The 17,926-nt window shown below is 38.2% G+C and overlaps 1 protein-coding gene across 1 annotated transcript in view; it reads left to right on the top strand.

Annotated features, from left to right (window-relative positions):
- The window catches only part of Ermp1 (endoplasmic reticulum metallopeptidase 1), a 52,382-nt gene that overhangs the window by 438 nt on the left and 34,018 nt on the right, over positions 1-17,926 (top strand). Inside the window, exons 2-5 of the mRNA XM_013516296.1 lie at positions 1-179; positions 1,479-1,780; positions 6,816-6,943; positions 7,772-7,877. Coding sequence (XP_013371750.1) covers positions 1-179; positions 1,479-1,780; positions 6,816-6,943; positions 7,772-7,877 — 715 coding nt within the window. The remainder of the gene's footprint in view (positions 180-1,478; positions 1,781-6,815; positions 6,944-7,771; positions 7,878-17,926) is intronic.

Here is a 17,926-nt window from a genome sequence, read left to right as displayed (position 1 = left end):
GGCCGGGCGCGGCCTTGGGGTGCGAGCTGCGCGGGGCGGGGTGCCTGGCGCCCCGCGGAGCTGCAGGGGCAGGTTGGCGTGGCCGGGTGGATGGAGCTGCTTGTTCACCTTTATTCTACTCTGCCGGCGAGGCTTTCGTCACGAGCCCCTCCCCCAGCAGGTTCCAGTTGGTTCCCTGGGTGAGCGCTCCTTTTCGCTCGAAGTGGAGCGGAGTGTTTGCCTGAATTAATTTCTCTTAGTGGGGAGTATTAGGGAAGATTGTTGGAAAGAGCTAGTGTCGTGTTCGAACTTGCTGGGGGTTAGAGTCCCCAAATCTGAAAGCTGTGGCGTCTGCCTGTGGGAGACCACCCGTTCAATTTTGCACAAGATTTCGCTTATCAGATTATCTTTGGGCCCCTTGGATTAGTGATTATGTAAGGTTTGACTTTTGTGGGGGCGGGTCTTGTTTGAGACAGGGTTTCACTATACAGTTCAGGCTGGCCTTGAACGCATTTTGCATTTTGTAGCCCAGGCTGGCCTCGAACTTGCAGCGATCTTCCAGCCTCAGCCTCCCAGGGAGCACGCCTGGCTTTGGGGGATTGACTTTTTAAAGGACATTTTTAGGTTTGACTTTTTAAAAGACATTTTGCTGGGAAAGGTGATTAAATCACAGGTATTTTTTGTTTGTTTTGTTTGGAACCGGGAATGGAACTCAGGACCTCAGGCTTGCCAGGCAGGTGCCTTGACGCTGAGCTATATCCCTGGCCCTAAGTCAGAGATACTGTAAATGTCTTAAAGTTCTTGAAATCGCATGGTAGCAGAAAGTTTCAACAACCATTGTGTTTTAACTTTTTCTTTCCATGCAGAATGCTGAAAGCTTATTTTCCTAAGGACCTTCCAGACCCTGTCCTCTTTTTTTCTTCATTTGTGGTTAAAGGACAAAATAATTTTTTTTTTTTTCTGCTTTCCTTAGGGGTATAGTTGGTTTTGATCTGAATTGAAGTTATTAGGTCCTGCGTGCACACCAGGAAAATAGAGTCCATTCTTCACTATCAAAAGTTTTTCTTTGCTTGTTTAACCTCTTGATTGTGCTCGGTTACAGTTTTCTGCCAGTTAGGTTTGGTAGCCCACAATCCGTAACCCTCAGCCCCGAGGCCCGCTGAAGTTGCATTCTGCCTGTCTCGCCTGCAGGAGTTGCACATTTGAATGTACTGTATTCCCTAGTCTTTATATTGATTTGATAAGGGTTATTAGAAGCTGGGGGTGAGGTAGGTGAAGAAAATTTCGAAGGTGTTAACTCCTGGGAGACAAAATGATGTAACTACGAATGCTCTTCTCAGGGTATCTGAAATAATTAAAGGCCTTCTTTTTCACATGAGAAGTCAAAGAACTAAGTTTTTTTGGAAAAGGAAATAGCATATAGGGGAAAAGTTGCTCTATGCTAAGTGTCAGTTTTAAATCACAAGTGTTAGTCATCATCATTCTTTTGTTGCTTTCAGAGATTATCTTGAACATATAACAGCCTTTGGCCCCAGGACTACAGGAAGTCCAGAAAATGAAATTCTGACGGTGCAGTACCTTTTGGAACAGATTAAACTCATTGAAGTTCAAAGCAGCAGCCTTCACAAGATTTCAGTAGATGTACAGCGGCCCACAGGCTCCTTTAGCATTGACTTCTTGGGAGGTTTTACAAGCTACTATGACAATATCACCAACGTTGTGGTAAAGCTGGAACCCAGAGATGGAGCCCAGCATGCTGTCCTGGCTAACTGCCATTTTGACTCAGTTCCAAGTTCACCAGGTGTGTGTCTTGTTCACAGTCATTTCAAGTCATTGCACTGCAGAAAGTTTATTAACATAACCTTAAGCTACTTGAGCAGTTGTGGGAACCATTTCTATGGTTAAACTTTTTTTCATTGTGTTGGAAGGCAGGGTAATAAGTATCAGGATAGAATCTAATTGCCCATTATTCTCCTAAATGCTTTATTATTATTATTATTATTTTTTTTTTTTTTGTCTTTTTGAGACAGGGTTTCACTATGCGGTTCAGGCTGGCCTTGAACTCACTTTGTAGCCCAGGCTGGCCTCAAACTCAGAGCAATCCTGCCACAGCACCTTGGGAGCTGGGATTACAGGCATGCGCCACTATGCCTGGCTCACGTTATTATTATTTTTAACATAAATACCAGCCACCCAGTGACGGTACATGAAGTGTTTCTGATGTACCCTTATCAGTGTTACTGGACAGTGTGTATGCCTGTGTCTTAGAATCAGATTCTGTTGTTTCAAATGTTTATGTGGCTAATTGTTGTAATGGGCTTTGGGGACACCGGGTAAGGGACAGTCTTTGACAGTGATGCATAGTTTGGAGGACATCACTTCTAGTATTTTCTATTGACCTCTGGAGGGAGAATTTTGGTCCACTGGGAGTGTGCCACATTGTTAGAGCACTAATTAACTTAAATTCTTGCTGTGAAAAATATAGGCAAAATAGATGTTTAGGAATTTAGGAATTAGGCAATTAACGTTTAGGACAGTGCCTAATAATTATAATTTCATAAATGAGAATCCCCAAAATTACTTTCACTTAGAAAACTAAGATCTCAGAAGAATGTTTTTGGTAGTTAAGATAGGTAAGGTAGGTAGGTGACAATAGAAAATAGCCTTTTACAATGCTGTTGTAGCATTTTAGATTGGAGATGGCATCTGGCTCAGCTTTGTCATTTGACACCGGAATAAATTTAGCGGAGCACTGCTGATGAGAGGTGGAATTGGGATCAGATGCTGGGTTTCCTGCCTAGGCTGTTCTTACAGCTGTATTTGGAAGGAAGTTTTAGGGTTTAGCTAATGATCCTTTCAGTGCTCATCTATTATATGGAAATACAATAGTAATGTCCTAATAGTGTTGCTCAAAGGATTAAATATTCTGGAATGGCAGCTTTCAGGGAAAGTCTACTTTTTTTTGTTACTGATTTTATTTTTTTTTTTTTTGGTTTTTCTCTGGTACCGGGAACCGTACTCACGACCTTGCGCTTGCCAGGCAAGCGCTTTTGCCGCTGAGCTAAATCCCCAGCCCCTGTTACTGATTTTAAATATTAATGCTTTTAGATTACTTGAATCTATAGCAGCTCCAGTATAGTTACATAAAATATATAATTTATTTGCTTGATAAAACAATTTACATCAGAATTATCTTTAATTAGAAAGCTAGGCAATTACATTTAGAGTGTGCTTTGCTTTTTTTAGACGTTAATATGCACACATCTGTTATATAAAGGCAGAAGTATCTTTGTGTACTCTGAATAAACCAGTGGAACAAATGTCACTGCACTTAATAGCATCATTATTATAATGCTCAAATTCTGGGAAGGTGCAAATAAATACCATGGTTGCTAAAGAACAACTATGTAAGATGTGTAAACAAATATCAGAAACTGGTATAGAGGAAGAAAAAATAATTTTCCCTCTACCCTTCATAATTTTTAGATGGTATAGACCCCTAAATTATGAAAAGATAGATTAACAAGAAAAAGTTAATTGCTGTGTATATATCCAGTATACGTGGGGGATATCCAGGGAAAATGAGTAAATCTCAGAGATATATGGCATCTGGTTTGCATAGCATCTTCGACAAAGAGTAATGCCTTTTTGGAAAAGTGAAAGAGAAAGAAAAAGGACTTTGAGTCTATGGGCAGCAAGTTGTGAGATGGCAAATACAGGATTTAGTAAATAAAGGCTAGTTAGTAAAGTTTGTCCTCTAGAGGATAGATTTCCTCTGATGCTATCTGTAGGCTAATGAGGGTCTAAAGTTGTCTTTAGTGATCAACCCTTGTCCTTCCTGGTAGAGGGAGCAGGGCGAACAGCTTTTCTTGTACTGTCTACTGCTCAATTGATTTTAGCTCAAAATTCATGTTTTAGGGTGACTTTTTTTGAGACAAGGTCTTGCTGTGTAGTTCAGGCTGCCCTTAAACTCACTGTGTAGCCCCCACTGGCCTTGAACTTGTAGCAGTCCTCCTGCCTCAGCCTCCTGAGTGCTGGGATTACAGGTGAGGCCAGGGTGTCACCTCAGCCAGGGGTGACATATTTTACTACCCTTCACACAGTACCAATTGCTACAAATTGTCAGAGTCCATTAATTAAAAGATGGCATTCTTGTGAACCAGTAGAACCTGTTTTATAATTTTATAGGAACATCTGTATCAACAATCTCAAGGAAATTTATGTAAATAGTAAAAATAATCTTTTACATGTTCATCAGTTAGGATATCACCCCAGTCCTTTTAGTGGATGATCTTATTGAAGCATGGGTTTTTTCTCTTTTTCTCTCTGTGATGCTGGAGTTTGTCTGTTTTGGGTTTTTTTGAGACAGGGTCTCACTATGTAGTTCAGGCTGGCTTTGAACTCGAGGTGATCCTCCTGCCCCTCCTGAGTGCTGGGATCACAGGTGTGCGCCAGCATGTCTGGCTTGATGCTGGGGTTTGAACCAGGGTCTTGTGCCTGTCAGATAAATACTCTGCTGTTAAGCTGTACTCCCATCCCCATGACTGTTGTTTTAAAAGTTTTTAGCAGTGTATCTGGAACTCAGGAACTGCTACCAGTTCAGAGTAATATTACCCACAGAAAGGCCTTAATTATCTTCTTGGGTCTGTTGTGTAGTTCTCCAGGTCACTGATAGAAGAGACGTTGAGTTATTTTGGGAATGGCTTCAATTTCAGTGTTAATTCTAAGTGAAAAGAGATGTTGGTTAATGATCCAACACCTTTAAATACTATAGTGTCTTCTCTCTTTCACTTTGTTAAAAGTATTTGACCCTTCTCTAGTTCTCTTGTAAGACAACAGAACTATTAGTATAAGGGAAAAGAAATGGACAGTTTAACTTGTTAATCCTATAGATACCTTTCAATTTCTTCTTTATTTTGAGTACAGAAAATTTTTTTTACTTTCAGGTAACTCACAAAATAAAAAAGCTTATATCATTTGGTTTCTGAAAAGGGGCACTATTTACTGTATATATCTGGCTTGATAGTAGATAACTCTTACTTTTGTTTCACTTTGACTAAAATATAACCCAGGAGTCACTACTAAGACAATATTTGTTCTTGAGTAGGAACACAGTCTGGAATTTAACATAGCCTAACAAGCATTTTATTTAGCTGGCTACAGGGCCTTCCCTCAGCTTACAAAGAGAAGGAAAAGTGAACACTGAATGCCTTCCACGTGCTGGGCATTAGGTGTATTTTGTGTGATCCTTGCCACAAACCTATGAGGTGGATGTCATTAGTTTGTTTTCTTTTCGAGGAAACAGTGAAGTAAAGCAACAGAGCTAAAGTTTACTTCTAAGTCTTTCCTGTTGTACAATCCCACTAAACTCTATAGTACCCTTCCTTCTGCACAGGCCCAGAAGTGCCATTGCCTGAGTTATGATAGTGTTTATTTTGAATCCTCTTTAAATTTATTATGGAAAATTACAGATATATAGAGGAACAGTTTAAATGCATCTGTCACTGAGGTTCAACAGTCCATCCTTACTTCTTTGCTACCTTGGCCTTCCAGCTCCTTATTTTGAGGCAGATCTTGGCTGTATTGGTTCCATGGGTAACTGTTTCAGTCAGTATTGCTGAAAGATAAGCATCCTTGTTGACATGTTGACAATACCTTGAGTTATTGTACCTAAAAGCCAAACAGTCCAGTTGGGGATGAAGCCCAGTTATAGAGTGTTTTCCTAGCATGCAGTAGGCCCTGGGTTTGACCTGAACTGTAAAACATCCTCCTGCTGAAAAACTTCATTCCTTAGTATCATCGAATAGCTTGTCAGTTCTTTTTCCTCCTGTAGTGCTTTTAAAACATCAAGGCACTAGAGTCCTTTTTATCTCTTAATTAACATACAAAGTTGGTCACACATGTGGGGGCACAGCAGGTCCCAGAACAGACAACGCCCAAGGCAATAGGGGCTGCTTCAATCCTGAGAGTGATCAGTTGCTAGGCAAAGCTGCATCATGTGACACTGACTTTGTCAACTGTATAAGGAAACTGCTCCTGAGGTGATTGATCAGTTTTCCTTTTCTCCCATCTGGAGAAAGGGAGTACTCCACTGACCTCAGCTTTTTTCTCTTATCTTTATTTTTTTCCTGTCTTCTCTCTGTCCTTCCCTGGGAACTCCAAGAGCTAAGCAGGCCACAGCACAAAGTTTCTGAGTTAAGAAGGTAGGAGGTGTGACTAAATTCTCTACTTTTTCAGTACAGGACTTAGGGATACAATTTAGGCCATTATTCTCCTTTCCTTTGTCTTACTAGATAGCTGTATTCTTTGTACTTTTTCATTACATGATTCCCTTAGAAAAACATTGAAAAATACTATATTGTCCAAACTGACCCTTATGTGGATGTGGAATTATCTATGGCTTTTATGATTTTTATAGGAAAACAAACAAGGGAGTGAATGGGGGTGAGAGATGGAGGAAACTGTGTGTACCACAAGTGAGTTTATTACAGAGGATATTAATAAGTATAAAGAATGACACAAATGGCCTTGGGTTGCTGAAAATGCCAGTTTTTAGTATGACTTTATTTATGTCTCACTTGACTTGTTCAGGAGATACTGAGTATCTTCAGTGAGCCAGGCACAGTTCTAAGCATTGATAATAAGTCAGTGAGCAAACCAGACAAAGATCTTTGTGGGGCTTATCACTGGTGGGTGTAATTGTTGCCTGATGATACTACTGGTCATGTAGCTGTTTTAATGCTTCTCAGAGGGGACACCTCCATTCTTAGCCATAGTGGTTCATAATGTAAAGGCTTTGAAATCTGAGAAGCAAGTATGTTTTCTCTGATTTGAAGGTGCCAGTGATGATGCAGTTAGTTGTTCAGTGATGCTGGAAGTCCTCCGAGTCTTGTCAACATCTTCAGAAGCTTTACAGCATGCTGTGGTATTTCTCTTCAATGGTGCTGAGGAAAATGTCTTGCAAGTGAGATTTTACTATTCTTACTACTAGACTTGAATAATAAGGATAGTAATAATAACAGTTGACACACATTTTTCATATTAGTAGTATCAAAATGATATGCAAAGAAATATTTTATCTTGCAGTATTTTAAAAATCCATTTACGTAGACATATTCAATATTTGTAAAACTCAATTTAGAACAAGTTACCCTTTCATAGCAATATGATTTTTTTTTCTTCTTTTTTGTGGTACTGAGGATTGAACCTCGCCCTTTTGCACTGAGTTATATCTCAATTTTTTAAAAAAATTGTGGGCTAGGGATATAGCTCAGTGGCACAGCGCCTGCCTGGCAAGTGCAAGGTCCTGAGTTTGATTCCCAGTACCCTGCCACACCCCCCAAAAAAGTTAAATTTTGAGGCAGGGCCTCACTAAGTCGTTGAATTGTCCAGGCTGGGCTTGATCTTGCCAGTCCTGCCTTGGCCTGCCTGAGTGTTAGGATTATAGGTGTGCAACACAGCTGGCTTCCTCTGATTTTCTTTGACCCTGCTGTTTCAGAGATGTTTTTAAGCAGGCACACAGCATGAATGCCCAGCCGTATGGGTTGTGCCTTTTCTTCTCTGCTTCCATTCTCTTTGCTGTTTCTTTTGCACAGCCTCATACTTACTGAGAATGTTGTTTAGCACCAGTTATAGTAATCAGGCTGCTCCTGTGATAGATAACTTTTCATCGAGCAGCCTGCACATGGTCATTATGCATAGAAATACAAACATCTTTGAGAAATTATTTTGTTCTCATACTATTTTTCTAATATAAAAAAACTTAAAGATTGTTTCTCTCTTTCTCCTTAAGGCCAGTCATGGCTTCATTACTCAGCATCCATGGGCCAGTTTGATTCGTGCATTTATTAACCTGGAGGCAGCAGGTGTAGGAGGGAAAGAACTTGTGTTCCAAACAGGTACGTGAGACTGTGCTTTGTATGTTTTATTGTGATTCTGGTTTTTATACAAGTGAAAAGTTTCTGAACTTAGTCCCTTTAACTAGTAATCTCTTGAATGAGCATTGTTTTTAAGACATGAAGTGGTTTCAGTTTGTTTTTGTTAAAATTTTTTAGCTAATATTAATAGATTGTAACACTTGTATGGTGCTTATTATGTGCCAAGTGTTATTCAAAACATCGTGTGTAAAAATCAAGATATGTCATGTGCAAATTCCGTATAATGACTGTGATCATTATGTGTATCTAAACTGTACTAATAAACTTAATTTAAAAAATCATGTGTGTATGTATGTGATGTTCCCCCTACTGTCCACCATATTGGGGATTGAACCTAGGGCCTTTGCACTGAGCCATATCCCTAGCCCTTTATTTTTACTTTGAGATAGGCTCTCACTAAGTTGTTCAGGATGAGCTGGAACTTACAATCTTCTGCCTCAGCCTTCCACAGTGCTGGGATAACAGGTGTATACTACTGTACCCAGCTCATATGTTTAAAGTCCTTAAATCCTCAAAAAAACCATGAGGTGTAAGTACTGTTACTACTCCAGCTTTATAGATTAGGAAACTGAGGCCAGAGAGTGTAACTCACTGAAGGTTTCACAATTGGTAAATGGCCGAGTAGGGTTTGAATGTAGGCAGTCCAGTTCAGAGGGTTTACCTTTAACCATTGGCCAGCTTGTCATATAAGTAAGTGAACATTCAACTTTTCTCAGGATAGCAAGGTAAAATTGAAAAACAAGTAAATAAAATTGAGTAATACTAACTTGTCATCTTATTAGAATTCAAAGCTCATAAATTTGTTTAGTCAGGCCTACTAATATCTGACATTGGAAGTTTCATGCCATTTCCCTGCTCTATGAGAAACTTGGGTAATGTATTTTATCCAGATATATAATATTTGCTAGAAGATTTACTATTGACAAGTGTGTTGAGTGAGGTGGGGTGTGGAAGTAAGTAATGTGATGTGGGAATTGGTAGCACCTTGGAAAGACATGTATTTTAGTTGTTAAGTTATGCTAGATATGTTTTCATAACCTAAAGTACTATAATTAAAGGATTTCTATCCTTATTTTAAATAACTTTTACCCTTCAAATAGATGTTTTACTTCTACTAAACCTTTGGGAATCTTGAGGCCATAAGGTCAGAAGCAGCAAGGTTCTGCTTTCTTTCTATTAAACCTTTCTACTTCCTCTTCATGTGATGAAGCTGGACTCTAGTATCTACGGGAGCAAGTAGCTATTACATTTTGTCCATTTCCTCTATTTCTTGAACGTCACTGAAGATAGAAACATATGCAACTAACACCAAATAAAAAAGCAGCAGCATAGAATTCTGTAAGAAGACACTGAGTTTTTCATTCCCTTTGTGAAAATCTCAGGGGTCCACAGGGGCAGCAGTATGTCTATATAGTTTCCTTGTCAGAAGTTCTCAGGGTCTTTATATTCTTTTTGGTTTTTTTTTTTGTTGTTGTTTGTTTGTTTTTTGTTTGTTTGTTTTTGTCCGGTACCGGGAACCGAACTCATGACCTTGCGCTTATATATTCTTGATTTATTGTCTTCATACTCCTGCTCCCCAGAATGAACCCAGTTTGATGGGCTAGTCTGTAACTTTCTTTGTGTGTGTGTGTGTGTGTGTGTGTGTGTGTGTATTAATATATTCTACCTACGTGTAATCCAGAGACGTGAAAACACATGTACCTAGGGTTCAGCTCCAGGCTTAAACCATTTCCTTTATTTACATTTATTGAGTACTCATTTGTGCTAGGTCTGACAAGGTCTTTACTCTTCACTAAATATATGTAGTTTTAGGTAAAAATTCTATAGCTACATAAATTTTAGAAATAATTGTAGTGTCTAAAAGGATATAAACAAATTTAATAACAGTCATAGCTAGGTGATGGATATTTGCTGGTGGAATTGAGTGACTATTCCTGGAGTGAAGGTGGGTGAAATGTAAAATAGCAGTTTGTGCTGTCCATCCTTTCCTGAAGTGAACATTAGAATTGGCATTACTACTTCATTTCTACTCTATAGTTTTCTGTATTGTTTAAAGTTCTGTGATAGGGGCTGGGGATTTAGCTCAGTGGCAAAGCGCCTGCCTGGCAAGCGCAAGGCTGTGAGTTCGGTTCCCGGTACCGGAGAAAAACCAAAAAAAAAAAAAAAAAGTTCTGTGATACCTATATTACTTTAATAAAGCAAAATCCAGACTTGGGAGTCATTAGCGGCCTATGTACAATTTAAATGTTTTATTCATTTAAAAATCCCTGTATTTCAAAATTAAGTTTTTTCTTTTTTGTAGTGCATCCTGCGAAAGATTTGGAGAGACTGTCTATCCCCTTTCTGTCTGTTGGTGTGTATGTGTGTGTGTATATTTTTGACGGGGGTGGTGCTTTGAGACAGGGTCTTGCAATGTAGTTTAGGCTGGTCTTGACTCACTGTGTAGCCCAGGCTGACCTTGAACTCGTGCCGATCCTCTTGCCTCTGAGTGCTGGGATTACAGATGTGTGCCACCACGCCCAGCTTCTTGGTTTTTCTATTTTTTCCTCCTAGTTTTGGAACTTATTCTTGTGGTAAACTGCATAAACAACTCTGAAAGCTGGGTGATTTTTAACATCCCAGTACCTTGCCTGTATCCCTCTTACTTCTAATACCACCACCCACAAAAGACTAACTTTCTTGTGAGTATGTCTTTCAGGAAGCTACCTAGTGTTTCCATGTTTGACTAAAAGACAATAAAGATCTCTCTTCCTACCTCCAGACTTGGAATTGTACTCAAGAGTGTATGCCTTACGGCTCTGTCCTCAGCTTTTAGAACAGGCATTTCCCCCCGCCCCATGGTAATACCTGTCCCATCCTGGAAACTTTGCAGTTAAAACACTTTGTACTCCAAGGTGCTGTGTTGTCACGTCTGAGAGATGTTCATTTGGGGGATTTTTAGTGACTAGAGTAATTTTTTAAAAGACTTACGTGGTTTTATAAAATGAGGACCAGAAAGAATTTATCAGACTAGTGACTTAGTGAGTTAGGAAGGCTTGAGTGAATAATTGGGAAGGTGTTATAAAATTCAAGCTTTTAAAATTTAAAACAGCAATATATGTTCCATTTTAAAATTTTTATATATTAGATGGGCATGGTGGTACTTGCATGTAAAATCATCTACCCAGGAAGCTGACACAGAAGGATTGTAAGTTCAAGGTCACCCTGGGCAACTTAGTCCCTATGTGCAAATAAAATAAAAGGGTTAAGGATGTAGTATGGTGGTAGAGCATGGGCCTAGCATGTGTGAGGCCCTGGATTAAATCCCCAGGATGATCCCCTCCCCGCAAAAAAAGATGCTACTAAATTTGAGTCCAGGATAGTCAATAAGCAAAACGGTCATAGAATCTTTTGTTTTCTCTTGTGAAGATACTGGTGTCCCTATATTTCTGCCACCGAGAACATACTATTGTTGTAATTTAGTCACACCTTTCTGGAATTTTTGTGTGTACGTATTGTGTGTAAATGTGTGTGTGTGTGTGTGTGAATGTTTGTGTGTCTGTGTGCTTACAGAGAGCACATGAGAGAAATTACTTAGAAAAAATGGGATCATTTTTGTCTGCTACTTTATAACCTTTAGGATGTATTCCTGTTTTTAAATTACAGCTTTATTGAGATATAACTCATAACTTGTAATTCACTAATTTAAAATATAAAATTCAGCATTTTAAAGGTATATTTAGTTGTGCAATCATCATAATTTTAGAACATTTTTTAATCACACCTGAAAGGAAACCCTGTGCTTATTAGCAGTTACTGCCATTTTTCCTGAAGCCCAGGAAACCACCTGTCAACTTTCTCTCTCTGCTGATCTGGCTATTCTAGATACCTCGTTTAAGTGTGGTTTTTTGTATATGGTTTTTTCCCTCAATATGTTTTTGAGGTTCACCATGTTGTAACATGCATTAGTACTTCGTCTTTTTTAGTGGCTGAATAACTCATTTTCTGTACACACCACATTTTGTTTACCCATCATCAGCTTATGGACATTTGGAGTGCTCTCATTCTTAGGCTGTTATGAACAATGCTGCTATGAGCTTTCTTTTGTAATCTTTGCATGAACACATTATTTCTAGTTTTGGGGGTTAGGTACTTAAGAATGTAAATTTATGTTTAAATTTCTAAGAAATTGTCAAACTAAACAATTCTGTTTATGTGGGTTTTTTGTTTGTTTCGTTTTTTCTGCTGTTGCGGCTTGAAGCCAGGGCCTTGTACATGCTAGGCAAGTATTCCACTGAGCGACATCTCCAGCCCTTATTTATTTGTATTCTATTTATTTATTTATTTATTTATTTTTTATCCAGTACGGGGAACTGAACTCACGACCTTGCGCTTGCCAGGCAGTCGCTGTGCCGCTGAGCTAAATCCCCAGCCCCTATTTAAATGTTTTATTTTTTGCAGTACTGGGAATTGGACCTAGGGCATTCTCATTCAGCTGCATCCCCAACCTTTTAAAAAATGTTTAAAATTTTGAGGCAAGATCTGACTGAGTTGCTAAGTTGCCTAGGCTGGGCTTGAACTTGCTGTCCTCCTGCCTCAGCCTTCCACAGTGCTTGGATTGTATGTGTGTGCCACATGTTTGACTTCTTTATTTTTATTTTGAGGCAGGGTCTCCCTAAGGTCTGCCAGCCTGGCCTTGAGCCTCCTGAGTACCTGGGATTGTAGGCAATACTTTCAAGTTTTATTTGGAAAGAAATACAAATATATACTTTGATTTCTAATTTTTAAAATATTATATTGGCAAAAAATGAGTAAAATGATAAGCCTGGAACTGGTGAGTATAGAAAAATAGGCATTTTCATAAACCATTGCTAGAAATATAGGTTGCCTTTTGGCAATATGTATTACTTTTTAAAATGTGCAGATTCTTCATTCCAGCAGCTCTAACTTCGGGGATTTTATCCTACAGACATAGTTGACATGGCTCTATAATATGAGTATTACATAGTCATCCTGGACTTTCTGAGTGATGCTGAGAATACCTTTGAGGTCAGAAAGTAGGAACTGGCTATGTAGTCGTGATTTAAATTCTGTTTTGTCGTCTGTCATTCATTTTTCCTTCTCCATAGAAACACCTTTTCTCTCATTGTAAAGAAAATCACTTTTTCCCATAACCCCAACTACTACCTCATTTCTCTGACACTTCATTGCAGAGTTCCTCAAAAGAATAGCCTGTGGTGCAGTCTCCAGTGCCTTTGCTTCTATTCTTTTTTGAGATCTTGCTATGCAGTTTAAGGTGGCCCTGAATTCATTATGTAGCTCAGGCTGGCCTAGAATTCATGACAGTCTCCCTCCCTCACCTCCTAAGTGCTGAGATGTAGTGTGCGCTGCCATGCCCAGCTTTTGTTTCTGTTCTTGACCAGTTTACCTCCCTACTTACCAAAACTGCTCTTAGAAAAGTCACATTGGCAAATTCAGTGATCAGTTTTCAGGTCTCATTATTTGGCTTTAATAAGAATATTTGCCACTCTTTGTCTCCTCTTTTATTAATTTCTGCTTTTTTGTTTCTTCTGGATGTTGATGGTACCTTCCAGAGGTGAGAGTAAGTAGAGCGATGGAGATGATGCTGTAAGTCTGCTTTAACTAGATTTTACTCTGGCGCAACTCCAGCCTCCCCTCAGTATCACATGTGCATGTGTATGTTGTATGTAAGCTGGGACTTGTTTTTTAAGCAAAAATTAAAAAATACACATCCCTCTAAGCATCACAGGGTTTAGATACTGGCAGGAGAAGATGCAAATTAAAAATGTGTATGTGTGCCTACCATCTTTTTCTTTAGGATAATTAAGATGAAAGCTTTCTGGGTGAGGCAAGTTAGGGGAGTAACTATGCACCAGTTTTGTAATAAAATGACATAGGCTTAAACCTCAAAACCTTTAGTGGTTGCTTGTATGCTGTAAGTGTGGAACCTTGGACAAGTCACATAATCCTTCCAAACTGCAGCTTCTCATCTGTAAAAGTGATACTGTTGGTACCTACCTCAGGATTAATAACCATGGAATAAAACTTCAGTTTTTAATCTCTCATTTAAGGGACTCCCTTTTGCTTTGGATCTTGGAGGTTCTCTCAGGAGCCGATCTGTCCCCCGCCCCCCTTTTTACATTCAAAGTTAACCTGTCCACAACTTGCAGATGTCAGTGGGTGATCCAGGAGAGGCTGGAATAGGGAAGGAGCACTTCCATGCTACAGTAGACTCTTCAAGGGGTTAAAGGCCAGGTAGCAGATCTTTAAGCTGTAAATTCCTTTCTTGCTAATGGATCTTAATATTTTTAAAGTACTGTACTTTTTATGGTAACAGTGCATAAAATGAACTTTAAACATTATCTTTAGGTATCTTTTATTTCACCAGAAAAAAAGCTCACTGCTTGTGTTTGGCTTAGTAAAGTTTTACAAATGCAGCAGTATATTAATGTAGCCACTACCCAGATAAAGACAGAATACAATGGATAAGAAGCCTTCTTTATGGCTCTTCTCAGTCATTTCTACCCCAGTTGGTTACTGTGATACTGATATTTCTTGGTACAGTTTTGTGTATCCTAAATAAAATATAAGCAAACTGAGTCCAGCAAGTTACATATTCCAAACAAGTAATACATTTCAACCACTTGAGCAATTAGATGGTTTAATATTTGAAAATCAATTTACATAATTCACAACATTGTAAGTAAAGGAGAAAAATTATGTCAGTTGATAATCTCAGTAAAATTATCTCAGTAAATAAAGGACAGGAATATGCCCTTCCATACAGTATATTTATCACATTCAAGTATTATGATATAAAGCTGCTCAAGAATGCATATTGAGATTTCTCCAGTTCTAGTAGTTTTTGTTTTTTGTTTATAGATTTGTTTTTTAACTTTCATTAGTACGTGCTTCCAGTACATGATTACATTCCCTGTAGGGAATTAGTACATAACAGATTTCAGTTCTTATTCCCCTTCCCTGCAACCCTCCTTCATTTTTCCAGCATCAGATTCATTTAATTGTCTTTCATATATACAGATTAAAAACCAGACTAATATGCCAAGAACATAAAAGACATGTAAGATAGTTGTACTAAGTCAGGATATATACTTCTAGTTACATTGTTCACACTGGGTTATTATACCTTTTTTGTTCTTTTTTCCTATTATCTTTTATCTCTTTATGTATATTGGTTTTTCATATGAGATAAACCATGCAATATTTGAGCTTGTGTGTCTGAGTTCACTAAACATTATGGTCTCAAGGTGCATCCATTTTCCTACAGACTCAAGATTATGCATCATTAAGCAGGGTAGTAATTCATTGTATATAAATACCACATTTTCTTTATCCATTCATCTGTTGATGGACATATAGGCTGTTGCCAAGATTTAGTTATTATGAATTATGCTGCTGTAAACATGGGTATGGATGCATCACTGTGGTATGATGTGTTTAACTTTTGGGAAGATACCTAGAAGGGGAATAGCTGGATCAAATGGAATTTCTATTTTAAGTGTTTGAGAAATCTCCATACTGATTTCTGTAGTGGTTGTGATAAGGTTGGCTAAGGGTTTAGACAATTTTATTTAATCTTTTAAAGAACTAGTTTTTCAATTCACTGATTCTTTGTATTGTTTTCTTAGTCTTGATTGTGTTAATTTCTGCTCTGAGCTTTATAATTTCCTCCCTTGTATGAGCTTTGGGCTTGAATTGCTCTTCATTTTCTAATGTTAAGGTTCAACATTAGGTTGTTTATTTGAGTTCAGTCTGTTTTTGTGATATGAGAATTCACTACTATAAATTTCCTTCATTAGGACTGTTTTCATCACCTACCATAGTTCTAGTATGTTTTATTGGCATTATCATTTAACTATAGAAACTGTCTAATTTCTTCTTTAATTTCATTTGTGACCCACTGGTTATTCAGGAGGGTGCTGCTTAATTTCCATGTGTTTATGAAGTTTTGTGGGCTTTTTTTTTTTTTTTTGCCCTTGATTTCCAGTTCCATTGCACTGTGGTCTGATAATATGCATGGGGTAATTTTAGTTTCTTTGCATTTACTGAAGCATGTTCTGTGAGCTAGTATGTGGCCTATTTTGTAGAACATTCCACGTGCAGCTGAGAAGAATGTGTATTCATTCTGATGTTGTGGGCTGAAACACTGTAGACATCTCCTAAGTCCATTTGTTCAAGATTTGGTTCAGTTCTGATATTTCTTTGTTCATTTCTTTGTCTAGTTGGCTACTTGGGACAGTGGGGTATTGAAGGTCCCCCATTACAGTTGTATTAGTGCTTACTTGACTTTTCATGTGTGTTAATATTTGTTCTGGGTGGGCATGATGGTATGCGCCTATAATCTCAGCACTGAGAGGCTGAAGCAGGAGGATTGCTGCAAGTTTGTGGCCAGCCTGAGCTACAAAGTGAGTTCAAGGCAGCCTGAACTGCACAGTGAAACCCTGTCTCTCGCTTGCTCTCTCTCTCGTTTTTTTTTTTTTTTTGTTTTGTTTTTTTTTGTACTGGGAATTGAGCTCAGGACTTTATACTTGCCCGGCAGGTGCTCCCATACTGAGCTATGTCCTCAGCCCATGAAACCCTGTCTCAAAAAATTTTTTCTTTTGTCTTATATAGTCGGTTGTGCTGACATTTGATGCTTATATTTTTATGATTGTTATCTCTTCCTCTCAGATTGTTCCCTTTATAAGGACATAGTGACCTTCTTTGTCTTAATTAGTCTTGGCCTGAAGTCCACTTTTGATCTACAAATAAAATACTAGCCCTGCTTTTTTATAGGGTCCTGTTGCATGGAGTATTGTTTTCCATCTTTTGCCTTTCAGACTATGAATTTCTTTTTTAATTAAATGTTTTTCTTATGTTCAGCATATTATTGATTTTTGGTTCTTGATGTATTTCTTTTGATTGGTGAATGGAGACCATTTGCATTGATGGTTATAACTAATATGTATTGACTTGTCCTTTTGTTTTCCTATTGTTGGCTCCCTTTTTTCCCCTCTTCTGTTTAATTACTTGCCTTGCCTGGTGCATTCATTCTGTTGGGGTTCGTAGAGTTGTAGTCTATGTTATGTCTTTTTTAGAATGTCCTTCAGAACATTTTGTTGTGCAGGTTTGGTAGTGATGAATTTCTTTAGGTGTTCTCTGTCATGGAAATGTATTTCTCCATCAATTTTGAAAGATAGTTTTGTGGGGTACATCAGTTTGGGTTGGAGATTGTTTTCTTTTAGGGCTTGAAACACCTCCCTCCATTTACTTGACTTAAATGTTTTTATTCAGATGTCTGCTATAATTCTGATGGATTTTCCTTTATATATGATTTGTTTCTTTTCTCTAATTGCTTTTAATATTCTGTTCTTGTGTTGAGTTTCTGGAATCTTAACTATTATATGTGTTGGTGTAGATTTTTTTGATCATGGCTAATTGCAGTATTATATGCCTCTCTTAATTGTATGTTGAATTCTTTTCCCATGCTTTGGAGGTTTTCTGCCATTATTTCTCTGAACAAGTTTTTTTTTTTAAGTGGTTTGTGCTATCTCCTGCTTGTTCACTGATTTGTTCAATGTTATGTTATCTTCTTTGCATCATGTAGCAGCTGTTGGATAGATTTTTCATGGTCCCTTGATATTTTTAAGAAATCTTTCTCTTTGTTATTGCTAACCACAATCTTGTCTTCTGTATCTGATATTCTGTCCTCACATTGACTCATTCTGCTACATATACTTTCAATAGAATTTTTCATCTCCTAGATATGCTTCAGTCTGTTTTATGGATTCCATTTCTTTCTTATGTCAGGTGTTCATGGTTTCCATCATTTTCCTAAGCTCTATTTTTTTATATGTGTCTCTTCTAGAGTCACTAAACATCTTTCATTATGGTTACCATCTGTATAGTTATCTGGGAGATTTTTTTCTGATTTTATTTTTTCTGGAACCTCATTAATCTGCTTTGTTACTTCCACTGTTACCACTACAAAGAGTCCAGGTGGGTGTCTT

The sequence above is a fragment of the Chinchilla lanigera genome, unplaced genomic scaffold, assembly GCF_000276665.1.
Source record: "Chinchilla lanigera isolate Chin_1 unplaced genomic scaffold, ChiLan1.0 scaffold00033, whole genome shotgun sequence".
Taxonomy (NCBI): domain Eukaryota; kingdom Metazoa; phylum Chordata; class Mammalia; order Rodentia; family Chinchillidae; genus Chinchilla; species Chinchilla lanigera.
This window is presented reverse-complemented; position numbering and strand designations above follow the sequence as displayed.